At 42.1% G+C, this 18,736-nt stretch overlaps 1 protein-coding gene across 2 annotated transcripts in view; it reads right to left on the bottom strand.

The window, feature by feature from the left end:
- Positions 1-18,736, bottom strand: part of cxxc4 (CXXC finger 4) — a 32,660-nt gene that overhangs the window by 10,225 nt on the left and 3,699 nt on the right. For both annotated transcript variants that reach the window (XM_086084011.1, XM_086084012.1), the window contains exon 2: positions 17,318-18,244. In XM_086084011.1, the coding sequence (XP_085940137.1) occupies positions 17,318-18,142 (825 nt within the window). In that variant the 5' untranslated portion in view covers positions 18,143-18,244. The remainder of the gene's footprint in view (positions 1-17,317; positions 18,245-18,736) is intronic.

The following is an 18,736-nucleotide window of genomic DNA, read 5'->3' as shown; positions in this document are numbered from 1 at the left end:
TATTTATATATATTTTTTATACATTTTTATTTTGTATGTGGGTGTGTATGTGCATGTGCGTGTGTGTATGTATTAGTTCACCTAAAACCTATTAAAAATTCCCATACCGTTCACCAAAACCGTTCACTTCAGAATCCAGTCAGAGTCGTGAGGCTGTCAGGAGACCCGAGGAAGAACCAAAGAAAAGAAAGGAAATGTTCTTTATGCTCTTTCTATCTATAATACTTTAAGATGGTGCCAAAACCCTAAAAGTATTTTATTTTTGGTGTCAAAGAAATACTGTTGACGTGATATATTTCTAAAAAGACAAACTTTACGCTTTAAGATACAACAATTTAGGAGTTCAATTTGTTCTGTGAGCAAGATTGGATCTTGTTTAATCATATCAAATCGATTGAAACGTTTTTTTGTTTTTTTTAGCCTGGGGTTACTACAAGTGACAACAGGAGCTGGATTAGGTTTGGCCAACTCCTTGCGAGTGTTGTCATTTTCAATTGTTCTGTTTGTGCCATTCAATAAAAGTGCATTGGCAATTGTGGCTCTCCTTGCCCACATGTGAAGGCATTACAGTACCTAAGCGCTCTATTTCTTTAATAACGTCATTAAAATTTGCGTATCTGAATCTCACTTGAACCTCAAATCTCAGACGGTTCATAGCTTTGAAAACATTTGTAACTTTGTACTTTTGTATTAATATAGGCAATTCGAGAATAAAAAAAAAAATTGTGCTATCTGTGGTAGAGCTCAGTCCATATCCCCTGCAAGGTTTTACAGTATTGCATTGAGCTGAAAGCAGGTGCACATATATCCCAGGGTAAGCTCAAGCCAACCCACCCCCCAAATAATAATAAAAAAAAAAAAAAGAGTCCACGAGCCTGCCCCCCGGTCTACCCCGCAGCCTTGGAGTCACGCTGAGCCGCGGCCAGAGATAAACCACTCAAGACGATGAGGGCGATAATGGCAGACGCCGCCGCGCCTCAGAATTCAATCAGCGCCGGCACGTCAGCGCGGATGAATGTAAAAGTGAAATATGCTCGCCGGCGCGCGCTAAAAGACGCCACGCGGGGCTTCTGGGAGGAACAACAACAGGCGAGGGGGAGGACGGCGAGCGAGGGTGGGGGTGGGAAAGCGAGCGAAAAATGAAAATGATGTGTCTCTTCTTCTGGCGGCACAACCCCAGCGGCATCCTGAGCAGACCGACTTTAAGCGCAGACTGCGAATAAATTACCCTTTTGAACTTGGGGTGATTGCAAATGTGCCCCGCTTTCTCCAGAGACATGTCTGGCACTAACCCCCTGCTCTCGGCTCCCCGGTGATCGAATGATAGGAATGCAATCATTGGGAAACTTTTAATTTAGCGGAATTATTTGTTTGAGCCGACCACTTGCTTCCCCGACTTGAAACGTGTGTCCAAAGTGGGAGAGTGGGATGATTTCCCTTAAAAGCAGCAGAAATATTTAGTTATAAATATCTAGTTCTGTAATGCCCAAAAAAGCCAAAGTTGAAGACTTTAACACCGTCATGCCCAGTTGCCTGCGGCATCTGGAAACAGTCACTCCATTTAAATACACACGTGTAAATGTTGGACAATTTTGGTGGCAACCAATTGGCCACAGTTGAGACAGATGGAGACTTTTAAATGGACCGTGGTATGACGCGCCAAGTGGAGCTGAGCAGGATCCAAAATGTCGCACCCAAGGTGACTGGTCCTTAAAATTTGGCATCCAGGGTGACGACTTGCCAAAATCTGGCAACCATGGCGACTGCTTCCTATTTTTTTTTGTTTCCAAATTTCACCCCGGGTTGATTGCGTCATACGATTTTTGTACCATGAGTGAATGGAAATGTTGCAAGATGGCCGCTCCTCAAAATTTGGCACCCAGTGTGACTGGTCCGCACTACATTTAGCACCCAATGCCTACAGTCCAGATTTTTAACCTACATTTTAGCAAATGGTAACAATGCCCAAAATTCTGCACCCAAGAGGGCGGGACATTAAAAAAATTTGCACCCCAAGGTGACCGTACCACAAAATTTGGCACCCAGACTTTCCCTCAGATTTCACATTCAGAGCCCCGAAATGTTTCACTCAGGGTGACCGACCTCTAAAATCTTACACCTATTGTGGCCCAAACTTTTGCACCTACTGTGGTTGCTCCATTCGATTTTGCACCCAGAAAACACTGTCCCCGCTCGGGTTTCAAAAATTTTGCATTCAAATAATTTTGCTCCTTAATATTTTATGTTTCTTTTGGCCCCAATGGTTACTGCTCTCTAAAAATTTTGTCCACATGGTGACTACTCCCAAAAATTTGGCGCCCAGTTTGACTGTTCCTCAACATTTTTGCAAAGTTTTGGTTACAGGTCCTCCAAAACTTACACCCAGGATGCCAACTCCCCATTTTTTTTTACCCTGAGTGTCCATTCCCCCCCCCCCCCCCCTAATAAATTTCACCCAGGGATACGATATGAAAAATTTTGCACCCAGAGTCCCGCAAACTTTATTAAGGATTACCAAACCCAACAATTTACTAACGCATAAATATTCTAATAGTTTTCTCCATATAAGATACCTATTGACTAAGAAATTATAGAATAGAAACCATTTTATTGGCTGTAGCAAATTTGTCGCCATGATTGCCTATGCCTACTTGAACCACAAATTCTGAAACCAGAACAGGTGATGACGCCATGCACTGAAATCAGCGCGGCAGTTAAGGCTTGCTCGCGTTTAAAAATCAGGAGAGCGGAGCTGGGGATCATTTTCATCACGCTCAAGTAAGGAGGCAGCACACATTCGGGGGAGGGGGGGGGGGGGTACGGCTAAGAAAGAAGCGGCGAATGGGAGTTTCAACAGTGCAGTCGGCCTTAACTGATGGGTTATATATTGCCTGTCACTTTATTCGGCGGGAATATTGGGGCGTTGCCAAGCTCAAACCTGGAAGGTACAGCAATCCATCACCTGTGCCGCAGGCTGGGGAAGCGGGTGGGGGAGAATCTCATCTCCAGCTTGTAGCCAATATTCCCGCTAGCCCAATGCCATTTATAAAAGGTACCTCTTGCCAAGGCCGCCATGGCGGACGCGGCGCTCATCGAGTTGTCAAAATGCCAACGACCCCGGGCCTGCGTAGTCGTGCAGGAGGACATCACATACATGCAACGACTCAAATTTTGGCAAACATCTGCATTTATGGTAACATTCAAAATATGGCATATAAAACTAACTTTTTAAGAGCTGCATACAATAGTATCGAAACACTTTACTTTGATATTAGGACCATCATATAGTAATAGAATTTAGCGCTACCTAGTGGTGAAGTAATGGAATGCATTATTTTTTAAGTGCACTGCTTTGATTGCCCACTGATGCTGTACTCGCGTACATTTTGGCCACTGAGACTACACACTAACCGCTTAGTCTTGTTTTTGATAAACATTTCGACATATTTTGATAAAGGTAAAATCGGTATTTGAAGTTTTTCAAGAACCAATAATAATATTTATTTATTTTTGCCAAAACACTGACGGAACATGATATCACAGCTTAATCTTTTCAGAACCACGGATGTGAGGACCCATTTGTCAATGCTGGCAGCTTTAAGTATTACTATTTTCGATATGTCAGAGGTAGAAACTCTTATTTGAGAGCTTGACTCATGAGCATGAGCCGTTTCTTTCAGCCTATTCCTGCTGACAATGTGTGCATTTCAAAACCTGTCCTGTACTTAACGGTCATGGGTAGAGAAGCGCGCACACACAAACATAATCTTGCAGATTGTCGTGTGATCGCAAGCCACCCCAAATGGTTTTACGCCAAGGTCCACCCTTGCGCCAAGCGTCCGTTTGGAGCAAATCACGCTAAGTGTATTGCGGGTGTTTGTGAGTAATGAGGAATTTGGGAGTTTTTTGCTGACTCGGCTCATGCGCCGAGGTGGTGAGGGGGGAAAGAGGGGAGGGGGGGGGAGATGTATGATGGTGTGCTTAAGAGCTGCGAGAGGCGGGGTGGTCACAGGGGGGAGATTAGGCTTGGGGGAATGGCGGGTTGGGGGAGGGGTGGAGGGCAGTGGAGGAAAACCAAATCCATCTCCAAAACATCCTAAAGCAGATTACTAAATTCAGTGGGAGGAAAAGGGGAGGGAGAGAGAGAGAGAGAGAGAGAGAGAGAGAGAGAGAGAGAGAGAGAGAGAGAGAGAGAGAGAGAGAGAGAGAGAGAGAGAGAGAGAGAGCGAGCGCATGCGAGCTTGAGATGAATGAAGGAGAAAGCAATTAGCCTAGATGCAATTCCAGCAGTGTCCTCTGACTTGATTTTTTGACCTTCGCAAAGACTCTTGCCAAAATATTGCCGACGTGCAGATGGACCATATGGCGACGAGCTGCCAGAAGGCCGAGCTCAACGTGCCGCCGCTCGCTAACAGCCAATGTAATTACAGTGACGTCAGTGTCGGACACGGATTTTATAAGCCACGCGTAGGATTGGATGTGCATGACAACGGCGTCAAGCTGTGGTCCCCAACCACTGCTCCATTTATTTGGTATTGAGCCACACACATATATTAAAAATAGATAAATAATTTGCCCAAAACTATCTTTACAATAGCCTTTATCATTTGACCATTTAAGACTTAAATGTCTTGATTAATAGATTAACACTTCGCAATGGGCACTCCTGCAAGCAATAATGGTTAATAATAATTGTTTTTAAAGAAAAGAAAAAAAGGGGGTGTAGTTTCATTTTTCAGTAGCTTTAAGGAAAAATGCTATTTTGGGATAAAAAAAAGTGGTATTGAACATCCCTAATTAAAGAAAACAACGTACATATACATATAGGAACTTATATGCCTCAAATGTTCGTAAACATCCGGGCAGGAATGTTCGTCAGCAATCACCCCCCCGAGCCCCCCCGAGCCCCCTCCCTGCATCCTGAATCCTGCATGATGAATGTTTAACGGTCCAAATGCTGTAGTGCAGCATTCATGTCTGAAAACGTCCGTTATCAACCGGGTTGGAACTGTTTCACGCAATTAACCTTAGGCAAGAGAGTAAAAAAAAATTATATTTTCCGCTCACGTTGAATATTATATTATTCAAATATATGAGCTTGTGATTGGCTTCAGTGGAGATGACGGCATCTGCAGTAAAATCCATATATGGCACTTGTCAGTTTCTATGAGGTTTACAGAGTTTATTTTTGTAGGGTTAGGTAACGTATCATTGAACAATTGCCGTGATAGACAATTTTAGTCTAAATTGAGCTTCCAAAGTTACAAGTTACAAAAAAATTACCAATTTTTTTGGGGGGCAAATAACTGAATATAAATCTGTGAATACGGAAATTCACAAACATGCAGGGGTTCGCCATATATGGGCTACATGTAAGCGCATATGTTCCCCACTATGGACAATAGCCAATTCGCTGATGTCAGGGCAGATGTTCTCCATCAGCAGCTAAAGGCAAAACACCTGCTGGATACATGACATCACCAGCTGAGGTGTAGCCACAAGATCCGTCTGCTTGTCATGTGCCTCAGTAGGAGTTTACCATTAAAATCTCGGGGATATTTGCCAGCTTGGCTTGGGGAGCCGGGGACGCTAATGTGCATGCGTCTAATTCCGAACATCACAGGGGAAGGCATGGGGAATGTCATTTCTGGGAGACGGGCTCGCAGACACCACGACGCTTCAATTTGTCACGCGAGGAAAATCCCTTCCCACACAGATGGGAGCCTGGGCCCGACGCGCCCTTGGGTCAGAGGCAGCCGTCTGCAGTCAAGATCACCTTCCAGTCGGCGCCCGCCTCCATTTCAATTAGCTTTATATAAGCACCCTTGTCCAAGCGGGGGCATCTCGGGCAAGGCTGCTCGGAAAGCTAATTCCTCCGGGAGAAAACCTAATAAGGTAGACGCCGACACGTTCGCCTAACAGGTGAGATTTTAAGGGGGGGGAAAAAACACAGCAAAAGGGAAGCGTGATAAGGTGACAGTCAGGGCAAGCAAGAGTTTCTCTATCAGAAGCACCGACCTTCATTGACTCAATTCAAATATTTGTTCCATGAAATTGTATTAATTTATTCCCGGTCTATTCTGCTTTTCTCTTGGCTGCACTGCTTTCAGTCCATGTGAGTGCTGCAATTTTTTTGTTTTTTTGTCCAATCAGATTTCAGTCTACGTCTTGCCATGTCAATCTAATCTGTCCATGGCCAAATTTGAACTAAGGGTTAACCAACGTGGTGCACATCGGCAGGTAGCCGCGGGATTGTTCCAAAAATAGCTTTGTATAGATTTTGTTGTTGTTGTTTTTCAATATTTCCTTTTTCAGTTTTCTGGAATATTCTTTTTCTGTTTTTCTGCATATTTCTTTTTAAAATTATTATTATTATTTTTTTCTGTCATAAGATATATTACAAAAAGACCCTGAAAAAATATGCCCAAAAAAACAACAACCTGAAAACAGAAAATGCAATACGCTTCCCTGTATAAGTGATCATTTGAAAATGTACGTTTCGAGGTAGAAATTTTTGTACCAACCAATTTTTGTGGTTGACTTTTCTTTTCCAGCCTTAATAATAATGTATCAAACTTTTAGCTCTTTACACTAATCAGTAGCCAATAAGTAGCTTTTATCTTAAAAAATGTTGGTAATCCCTGGTTTAAACTATATTAGCAATGGAAACATTTTTTATGACCAAGCAAATATCAGATTTGTCCTCAGGGCCAGAGCACTAGTACTCGACAACAGCATTTTTTTGTCCTCTGATTGGTTGGTCACAGCAAGCCAAGTTTGAGCAGCAAAACAAGTCAACAGCAATCTGTACACTAATAATCTGCATTTCTTGTGATATGATGTATTTTACTTCAACATTTTTGTCTTGTTATTAGTTAAATATTGATCCTGAACCAATTTAGAGAATGTACGCGGCACAGCTGTGTGCTGTTCTTTTCTTTTCTTTGACAGTATTGATGGTTTGTATAATTGCAACGTGGTGGATTAAGTCGGCTAAATCCCTACTGGAGGCCTAGGTACCAAATGCATGGTCCACCACTGCGAGGTCAGGACATCAATTCTGAGCGCACAAAGGTGGACAGACATGCCGGACATGCGTTGGATGTTTTGATACCTGAGGGATCCGCTATGGAAATCCCCAATTTCCCAGCCAAGTCGCAGGCCTTTGAACAGCGAACGAGTGCAGCGAGAAACCGCGTGGGTGTAACGAAGCTCACAGCGAGGCAACGCGCCGCAACTTCTGTGAAATGGTAAATTGAAATGCAAAGCAGGAGCGGGGCCGCCTTGTTTGGAGCAGATTTCTCAGCATCTGTGTGGGAGCCCTGAAACTCAGAGGGTCTTTACGCACAACGTCGCATATTTACTGTAAATCAACATAATATTTAGGTTAGGCTTAGTGACGACAAACAGCTGAAGTGGAATATTTATTGGCACTCAATTGGGATGTGGTGTAAATCACCTCTCTACCAATTAAAATTAAATTCAAGCAAAAGTTGGAATATTAGTTCATCTACAGATTTTGCAGTTGTTGTGCTATGCCTTGTCGAGACAAATTTGAGGATAGAAACGGTTCATGGTTTTCTCCCAAAACGTGATTAAACAAAACAGTCAGTGTTATAGTTAAATTTTTTAAATTATCATTAATATTGTATTAAGGGTTTCTGAGAGTTGGAGTTGTCACCCATCTGGTGCGCGGCAGAACAAGAAATCAAAAACGGAGAAAGAAGATCTAATTGTAGAAGTCAGCGAGAAAGAAGTGAAGATTTTTTTTTATAGCCAGTATTTGTGTTCTACTTATCTTGCTGTTTTCTGTCTCCTGATTTTGTCAAATTTTTATATACTATTTAAAACCTAGGTATTTTTTTCATATTTTTTTGAAATTTTAGTTCAGTATTTTATGTTTTTACCAATATTTTGTTTGCTATAGCATTGTATTTTTTTGTTATATTTACATTATTTCTTAAACTATTACTTTGGCTGTGTGCCTTGTGCCACTAAAATAGCATTTTCATGTTTTTAATTGTTCATTTTAAATGTTATTTCATATTATATTGGTATTGTTCAGTCTTACTGTACTTAATGCGTTCTTTCATAAATATTGTCAAAACTAATGACCGTGATTGTTTTGGTCATACAATGGTAATACGAAATGTTCGTACCATTTCAACTTTATCAGGTCAACAAGATGTTAAGTTGTTTAAAAGATGATGACGATGATGATGATGATGATGATGATTTTCAGTTAGCTCCCATTGGCAGTTTGAATTGTGATCCATTAAGTGGAGAAACTGCCTAGAATACAAACACGGAGACATAAAGAACAAATCAGACTGCATTGCCTTAGAAGTAAACAATATCGTTCAGCCGCTTTTCTAATCACAAACTGCGCAGGAAAACCCATTAAGGTGAACTGGTTTCAAAGTAGTCATTCTAAATGGGGTAAAACTCAGCCATTTTGTATTTAAAGTAAGATAACCTTATGTGAATATATTTAATTTAACCCATAAAGACACAATAACATGAGGACAGCTGCTGCAACAAATGGAAAAGCTTCCCAAAGTAGAGACGGAGAAACAAGGATTTAACTATTAAGAGTGATTAGAAGAACTTCCAAAAAATGTTCCCCCTAACTCAGTGGGTGACCTGACCTGCAATTTGCTCTTGATTTTGAAACAATTTATCCAACTGGAATTAGAATTTTCATTATTCCATTATAGTCAACCTATCACCATAATAAAACTTTAGGTAATTGTACAGGCAATATTTATAAGTGTAAAATTAGAGCCCTCAACTTTGGCATGACATCCCCAAAATGAAGAAAAAACGTCCAACATATGCGCCAATCAACTCCGATGTTAAATAGAACAAAAAAAAACTTGTTAATTACCAAAACGTTTCAAAATAATACATTTTTAATGCTGTAACTGCAATTTAGCAACCCAATGAAAACCGTGTGATTTTTTTTGCTCAAGGTTGTCAAACCGTCAGAATCTGATACCGGCCCACGCCTAATTACAACAATAAAACACTCTTAACTTTTATGACGGCATCGTTAACATTAACGGTGTCACAATGTAAAAAGAAGTTAATCACTCGGGTGTAACGGTGAAGGGTACAAAAAAACAATGAAAAACATAAAACTTGAAAACAGGAACCAATTCAATGGCATTTAAAATGAAATGGAAAATCTGCTAGCAATACGTTGATAAAATATTCACAAACAATAGAACAATATAAACAAAGGAAAATACTAATATAGTCAATTACTCATTTGTTTTTTAATTTTGCATTGAGGCTCAGATTAAGCACAAAGCCCACCTAGCCAGTTAGTGAAAAGCCAGCTAGCGCTAATGCCTAACATTAGCAGTCTATGATACTTTTGAGGCAGCAGTAGCTAACACAGAGGTAAGATAAGAAGCCACTTCCAGTGCTGAGTCATTCCACGTCATCGGGGGGGGGGGGGGGGGGGGGGCAAAAGCGGTCCCAGTTGGACTGAAATCACACACCGCTCAAGCAAACATCTTTTGACGAGCAACAAACAAACTGTGAACGTCTCAATAGTTCATCAGCAGTGGGAGACAAAAGGGTGGGGGAAGAGGAAGGGAAATATCCACCTGATGATCAACTATCGTAAATCCTACCCATTGCCCGGGGGCCACAGCCCCACTTCACACCTCAGTGACACTCTCTAACCTCGGGCTTTCTGTCAGGGGGTGTGGGAGAAGTGGGGGGAGGGGAGGAAAAAAAAAAACCTTGAAATATCTTTCTGGGCATGGTGTCAGATGCTTGCCATGAAATATTCATGTGCGAGCAGAGCCACAATAGAGGAGGTGGCGGCATGCGAGGATTTGACTTGCAGAAATGGAGAGGCAAAAAAAAAGAAAAAAAAGAGCCCACATTGGCCGATTTATATCGCCGTCTCCGGCTGTCACTCAGATTTCACTTTCACCTCAGCAAGCCTCTGCGAACGACACTCCCAGTGTTCACGCCGTCGTCCTTTGAACCAACAAACTCACTCATCGCCAGAATCTATTCAATGAAGCCCGTTCGAGTACGAAATAATGGAATTAGAAAGCAACAAAAAACTTTACTAGAGGATTTTCTTAAATTATTTTACCACGCTATTTGAGCGAGACGTTTATTTTTTTTAGATACTTGAAAAGGGTTGGAGGCTAGGCACGCTGATGTTGGTTGATTAGGTGATAGGAGAATTTTCTCTTGTTTTAAAAGGATGTTGATGTGAGGCATTTTTTCATTCACATAAAATTTTTGATTTTTTTTTAAAGAGATGTTTATTTGGAAAGAGGCACTTAGAAAATGATGGAATTATCCAAAAAAATCATAACATCTTTACTACAGCATTCCCAGGAACTGTTTTATTAGGCATCTATTTGAGGGAGGTGTCAATTTTTAAACTGCTTTCGTAAGGATGGAATCCAGGCATGTTCATGGCTGTAGATTGGGGAAATGGGAGACATTCCCATTTCTACCTGTGAATGTATTTAAAGGAGGTTTTTATTTAGGTAGAGAAGTTTATTTTCCCTAAACTGACAAAACGCCCCTTTGCACAGTTGTTGTACAAAGTCTGTTAGTTCCAGTATTGGCCACTATTATTTACTGGCGCTGTGGCAGACTAAACAGACAAAGAATGGCAAAACACATACAGTACTTCCGGGTTGCACCGCTGTAGTACAAACAAGATCCAGCTAACAGTCATGCCTATGGGGTAGCCATGTTGGCAGGGGCGACGTTCTGCTCAAAGGCAATGGAAAGCACAAACTAATATTAGGCTGGCGTCGCCATACGCATGCAGCTCAAAAGTGGCATGTCATATTTACTTATTCATGCCTGTTGTTTGCTCGGATGCTCGTCGCGTACACATATCTCGAACATGCTATACTGTACTGATTCTGGTAGCGCACACATGCTTTATGGAAGCCCTTCTCTATGGCATCGAATCGTAACAGAGGTGAAAGAAGGAAACACGCCAACCTCGCGGCTTATGAGCGCCACCAGCTGCACACAATTTTCACCCTGCCACTGCTCCCCAAGCACCGGTGAGGTAGTTTGGGTAAAATTGAAAACTTTTAAACTGGTTCAAGCTTTTCTATATTTGTTTACAATGATTTTGTGCTGTCCCTTTTTATGACACGAAAGAAGTACAATCTTCTACCACAATGGGTGTTTTTAGGATGCAAAAAAAGGCTTCAATCTAACGGACAATCAGTTTTAATGGACAACCCCCTTCAACCTATTAGTCCGTTAAATCAAGGTTCCACTGTACGTCTTATGAATTACTTACTGTAAAATCACACACCCGTGTATAAAATCCCCCTTAAAAGCAGGTTTTATATTAAAGTGTTATAATAGTTGGGGTTTATCTAGCATTTAACCTATTAATGTAGGCAATTTTTAAGATGTTTGGGGTAGTCGTCAATTATTCATATTTTTGTCGCGATTTGCAGCAGGGCTCAGTTCCTAAAAATGTAGCTTGGGCCCCCTGTTTCCAAATTCCTGATGCAATCCTTCAATGAACGTGCAGATTCAAAACAAACCAATCACGTTTTGAGGAGTATTAAACCACTTTGTTCCCCGAGACGTTGCCGTGCGTTCACCCGAAGCTTTTTTCTCTCCCTCGCCCCTCGGTAATGACGAGATACCTTTTAACTTCTCCGCCGAAGTTGGCATCAATAATTTACTGCCGTCTGTTTAAAATTTAAAAGCGCCACACATTAACGTCCTCGCCGCACCTGCTCTTTTCACGCTTGTCCGTCCTCCGCCCGGGCTAGCCCCCCCCCACTTCACTTCACTCCTCCCCTCCCCATCCTCTCTCTCCTCATAAAGACAATGACAATGAGTTCTGTGTCATCACTGAAGCAGGGATGTTAAATCACACAAGGGCAGAGTGAGGCGACAGGCCACGTAATGTGAGGGCATCATCCGGACGCCTCCGATTATGCTTTGTACCTAATTGGCGGCGTTGGCAAAAAGGGATGAATTCTTTAACCGTGCCACACGTTGGGGCTCGCCTGAGGACGACAGCTTTCTTGCCACCTACGAAAGCTGACAGAACATCCGCTAGGAGGGGGATATTGCGTTTAATTAATGCATTGTGGTTCCGACAGCAAAATCCTATTGTCTTGACAGGGGCTTAAGGTTGCCCTTTAGGTTGAGATGCTCACCGCCACGTCCCCACTGCCTCGTCCCGCTCAGTCCAAATTAATCTGCAGTTTTAAAGCTTGAATAAACCCGCTAAGTATGAAAATCTAAAGGCCGTCTTCTCTCTCTCCCTCAGGCTTTTTCCATGTGCAGTTTTTCCCTCTGTCCACGGAGATTGGCTGGGAGCACTCAGTGTTATCGGCCAAGTGGGAGGTAAAGGTTCGGGGAAAGGAAGAGGAGGGGTGGCGAAGGCTACAGATTGGTCTTTATCTATTCCGAGCACACCTACAACAAATTAGACCTGGCCCGCCGCTGCCGTCGTCGCCCTCGCTCTCATTAAGAGGCTGAATCTCAGCTATTTTCCTCAAGGTCTCGCTTTTTTCCTATCTTTTTTTTTTCCACAATAAGCAAAAAGGCTTCCGTGCAGACGTGCCACCTTCACGTGGCGCTCATTTCACGTCGTCATATCAACATGACACAAAGAACCCGCTGGGATGGGAGGTAGTGGGGGTGGGGTGGGTTTGTATTCTGTGCATTTTCCACATTCGTGACTCAACGCTGGCGGCCTTTGACATTTTGCTCATTTAAAAAAAAAAAAGGGCTGAATTCTGTGCAACCGAATATTTTTGCTTTGTCCTACATGCTATCAATGTTAGGTTCCAAAACGTTGTTGCTTTATCTGCTGTACACACGTTACACGTATATGTTGTTATATATGTATTGTTCGGTTGTTTTCACTGATGAGACTTTAACAGTAAATTTACCTTGTAAAGTCCATCTATCTATTTATCTACCCTTCCATCTATCCATCCATCCATCCAAGATGCATATGGAATCAATTTCTACCCAGAAAAAGTTCCATTTAGAAATTAATAATAGCCTGCTTTTTGCATTTTCACTGGAGCACATCCAGGTCTGCCAGCGTCACTCACAAGCCAAAAACCTTGAAAAACAAATCAATTATGCATGCAACGCATAACCTTCAAAGTGCGACTGAAGGTTGAATTTAAATTGTCGCTTGGTGTGGGAAGGCCTGGTACTACTTGACGCCATTGGTCAGGCACGGGATGCGTTAAAAAAAAGAAAACGCAAACAAAAGATGTCATTTACATTTGAACACTAATTTATGGGGCAGTTAACTGTACTTGACACTCTTTTGGATCATCATGTTTTATGAGTGAACACTAACAGGGCTCTTTTTCAGGTGAAGTCAGATTTGCTATTCAAGCAATATATTATTTGGACTTTTTATTAGAAATGTCATAAATGTTGACATTTATGCATGTTTAATACTTCTAGTATGAATTTTGGGGAAAATTAAAAATTCCAACACAAATGGGCAAAAATGACAGTTAAGCTCCAATGCAACAAAGCTCTCATGAGACCTCAGTTCAGCACACATTACAGGAATTATGCTGTTTTTTGTTGTGTTGTTGCATCGTATTTACTGATTTTCATTTGAATATTTCATATTCATAGTCCTGTTCCATATTGACTGTAATTCTGACTTTACTGCTGTGTTAGCAGAAGTGACAGACAACAGTGCTGACTTGCAAACAAATTGGGGTTACATAGCTGTTGTAGGAATGGAAAAGTAAAGATAGATGCTGAAGGAAGAGTCAACTGCTAGTGTTAGTTGTTAGCACTAGCCCCTGGTGAGCTAGCTATTACTGCCTATGCTTTTTGCTTTGAATAATGTTTTCATTGATGCCATTAAATTACTGCAACTTAAGTGATATTTTAAATGTAAAACAAAAATATTTCACTTATGGCCAGTCAAAGAGTGAGTAAATCATTTTGGCACATGCTGTATTTATTATAAGCATGCCAATGGCGTTAGACAACAGAGTTAAGCAAACCCTCCTGAGAAATAAACATAACAGGAGGGTTAAGACATAAACATATTCTAAGATGTGGCTCACAATTAAGACAAGACAAATCTAAAGGGTCAGATGACGACTCTGATTCTACAGTTTGTTTTCAAGTTTTCTTAGCAGTCAAAAAGCACTCCCTCTTGACTGTTCACCATAACCTGCGTAGCAAAACCCAAGCTAGGCCATTTGGACCACCATTTCAACACAAGCTGCCATTAGCATATTTAACATTTAAGCAACTGCTGCTGAGGCTGATCCCTGAGACTGCATCAACACATAAGGTTGAGGTAAACCGAGGCGAACGCCGGCAAGCGTACGATCGCATGTAAAATAATAACGAAAGACCTTTAAGCCTAAACGAAGGTATAGCTGCACAGGAAACCTTAGGTTAGATGAGATTTCCTCTGCCAGGCTAATCCATCCTGCTAGCACAGAGCTGTAAAAGCGAGAGTGGGAACGTGCCGCCAAACGTTGCGGCGGTGACACAGGGCAACTCTCGAGGGCCTTGCATTAGTGCGCTAAATTAAAGGGGGTATTAGATTAAATTGGCTCTCCGATTTCAGGGGTGTGAGTAAAATTCTGATTTGCATTTTTCCAACTGCTGCTTAAGATATAATTAGTTCAGGGTGATTCCCATGTATGGGAAATGCTGACAGCCAAATCTAACTGGCAGCCAGTCGCTTATCATCACTCGCAAGGCAACAAGGTAGATGAAGCGAGAAGGTTTGTGTGTCTTTGGGTATTTAGCCAGAGCGTGGCTGTTGAACACTTTGTCACTGTTGACAGGAGAAGTTTGCTTCCATCGTCTACTTTGGCACCAGAAAACCAGTGAACTGTAAATAATTCTGACAAGACAGGGTGATGCTCTTTTTAGACAAGGGAAAAGCAACTTACTGCCCCCGAGAGCATTCGATCCAACCCGCTGTCCAAATGTAAAAACCATTGAAACTGCACGCAGAGATGAACGGGCCATCAAACTTGCTTCCAAGTGGGGCTCATTTGGGCAAATTCCCCAATAGATGTTTGTCAAAGTACGCGTCCAGTAATTTGTCAAAATGACTGCGTTAAACAAAAATTTGTCTTTTTCTGCAAGTCCTATTATGAGTTTCCTGTTGATTGGGGGAAACTGGTGTTGGGATACTGCAGCAGTGTTGGGGACTTCATACATTATCATCACAATACATGCACTTGCATTGTTATGTGATTCATGTGTTGACAGATTAAAGAGGAAATTGCAGTTTTTAAAAAAATACATATTTTTAAACTGCCTGTATGACTGGACAGTATGCTATTATGAAAATGACCTTTTGCAAATTCATCCCTCTCTGACCCCATCTTATGCCTCTAATTTTATATTTATTACTTTCGACTTTCAAAACTTGGCAATTGTTCTGTTTTGCACCGTCTGGTGGTTGGGCCCCAAATGACACCTTGAAAAAGCGGATATAAAAAAGCCCCAAGACATTCAACTCACAAAAGGATTTCCCAACCGCTGCTTTACACCCTGCAACACATGTCTGTAAACGGAAGGCGTGCAGGTGTAATTACTGCCATCGAAGTCAATAATCAGAATTAGCTAAATTCACTAAGGGTGCTTTTAAATGCAAGTGTGGATTTGTTTTGGCAAGTGAACCCATGCATTAAAGACAGTGACACTGACTTCCCGGACATCCGTTTGAGACACCTGTTTGTACGCAAGCTTCCAATTACTACCTATGTGATGTACCATTGCGAGCTATAACCCACAAGAGGAACACTTTATTCTAACACATGCTTGGTGCCACCATTATTCCACTTTTAACTATATAATGCATGTTAATCTCACAGCTAGCAAACTAAAATAACTTTCTGCCAAAGGAAATCAACAGCTTAGGTGCTACATTTGAGTCTCTTCATTTTCTTTCTCAAGGCACAAATGGTGGTTGTTTTTTTGGGAGAAAAAAAATCTATCTGTATTTACTATTACCAAAAAAATTTAAAACTTTGACGAGTACAGAGCGATATTTGTTAGAAAACTTTGAGTTTCATCTCAGGATCAAATTATTTTCCATGGTATACTAGCAGGGGCATAGTTAGGGGAGGGAGCAGGAGGGACTCAAACCCATGAGATTGATCAATGAGCACATGAAACACTGAAATTCAACGTACTTGTATGGTGCAAAATTCTAATCATTACCAAAAATCCCCATTCAATGAAAAAAACGCATAACAAGCTTACTTTTCAAAAGGAAATGCAGTCATTTAAGTCGAGCTCTGTATGTGACAATTAGCTTTGAATGTTACGCTAGCCAATTGCTAAACAATAACAGACACGAACAACACAATGAGTATGATAAATTACGTCAAATGCGTATTCCAAAGACCAACATCTTAAGAGACAATGTGAATACAGATAAACAGGGGATCCTTGGTTTATCATTTTGTGATTACAGATAATGAGAAAACAAAAAGCTGAAGAAATATCAGTTTTTTGTTTTTGTTTTTTTGTTTGGTATATTTATGACTTGAAATGTTTTTCGTAATAAATATTTACTGTAATTATGACTTTACTACTGCATTAGCGTAAATTAGTGATGACTAAACCATATTCTGACTTATGTCAAACTTGTTTCAGAATCAATCAAAACAACTTCGACATAGAGTTCATCTTTACTTGGTGCTTCTGTTTCATAGGTGACAACGTGTCTTACCAAACTGAACCACAACAGAACATAAATGCTATATGTCATGTACGTTCATGCCCAAGTATATATGCTTGTTCAAAGGAAGCAAATGGGGTCTGATGTGCTTACTACTCCACTGAGACTAAAGTTGGGAGGTGTTTTGAGAAATGCCATCAGCAATCCTGCCATCGCTTTCAGCATCTCTCGGTGGTCAGAGGCCGAGGCTTTGCGGGATATTGATTCTCTCCGTCCAGAGACGGTTTCCATAATTGGTTAAAATGACCGGGTGCCGAGAGGGATAGCTCTCTGCTGAAAACCATTTCCCAGCTCCGCTTGGAGGCGAGCCAAGCGCTGGGTTGTTCGGATATGTTCCAGCCCCAGTCTGACTGGCAGCAATTAGGGGTGTCTGAGCCAAGCTCAGCTTGCGCTTCGCACAAACACCCCTAATTACTGCCAATTAGGCTAGGCGGGTAGGCAGATTTGAGAAGCCGGGGGGATGTTCAGGCATGGGTGGGCATGGAAACAATTTTCAAGGGCTTAGAACGTGACTGGATGAAAAGGTTAATGCTTCGAAGTGCACGGGGATAATAAAAGATGGGGAAGCCGAGCCCCAGTTCTCACCTCCAGCGACGAGCCCGGCTTCTTCTTCAGCTCCTCGCATTTCCTAAACTTGCAGATCTGGTGGCCCGTTTTGCGGTTCCGACAACTGCTGCAGACACCGCAGTTGATTAGCCGCCTGCAGGGCGCACAGACCCCACACCTTTTCCTCTTCTTCTTTGCCGGGTTTCCACTCGATGCCGAGGAATTATTCTGTGGGCAGTCTGCCAGATTGGCAATTTGAAACGCACTGTCTGTAACGGCTGCGGAGGCTGCGGGGGAGTGAAGGGCTGTCATGACGATGACCCCGGGAGGTAATGAGATGCCCCCTAAAGCCGGAATAGCTGAAAAAGTTCCAACGCGTTCAGGGAGATTCATTATCTCTGCTTCGGCAGCGCCGCATTTCAGCTTGTTCATGCATTCTCCTGCTAAAGGTCTGCAGTGTTCGGGGGATAAGGTAGAGAGGAAATTATTATTTGCCATTTGCAGCGTCTCTGGCGGCACGCCAGGCTTACCCGGCCTCTGGGACTCATTTCTATGCATGCTGGTCCTATTAGGGTTTATTGCCGCTGATTTCCTCCCCCAAAGCATGGCGTTATCGCAGTTCCAAGGGGACATGCCAATCCTGGCGCTGGGGAAAATGGGCGTCGTAATACGGGCGATCTTGGCAGTTTGTGGGAACGCCCCGTTGGTTTTGTAAAAGTTCGCAAAAGATCGGTACCTTTCCATTTCGGCGTTATAATCCAAAAGCTGGCTTAATCCACCGTCCTGAAGATTATCCTTTTGTAAGAGCGACACGTCCAAGTTTTGTCCGTTTTGAATGCAAAGCGCACTGCTTAGGTTAGCCATAGCTGAGGAGGGCTTGTCGGCGTTTAAGCGAGTTGACTCCGGCCTTTGTTGAACTCCAGCTGCTTACCAACGTCGTACCATCCTGAACTATCTTGTCTGGTGCTACAAGCGAGAAGAAAGGAACAATTATACATCACATTTTTACATTCCGGCATTATCAGCATACATTCTAGTTTATAAACAAAAGCCAACAACTAGCTGGGCCTGATCTTCAGTCATTCCAATGGGGATCCCCATTACCATGCTACAAAACATGCCATGGTTGTAATAGTGCTTTTTTTGTTTGTTTAAAGATATTTGGGAAAAAATATTTTACTGATAGGATATACAACAAATCTTCATCAAATATCTTTAGTTTTAAGAATCAAAGACACAAGTAGTCACAAACCAGAGATCCTTACCTCATTCCTGCAACTTACACCTATTAGAGATCAACTACTTGAGAAGCCAAGAAGACCATCCATGTATCAAAATGTTCCTTTGCCCAGCCTCTAAAAGACCAACTGGTACATTTCCCTAATGACATAACACCAAAAGCCACTCGGGAATTTGCATCCAGATCATGGGCCAACTAGTGTCATCCGGTCAGTGTGT

This window comes from Leptonotus elevatus, chromosome 8, assembly GCF_054856555.1.
Source record: "Leptonotus elevatus isolate MCC_2025b chromosome 8, RoL_Lele_1.0, whole genome shotgun sequence".
Classification (NCBI taxonomy): Eukaryota; Metazoa; Chordata; class Actinopteri; order Syngnathiformes; family Syngnathidae; genus Leptonotus; species Leptonotus elevatus.
This window is presented reverse-complemented; position numbering and strand designations above follow the sequence as displayed.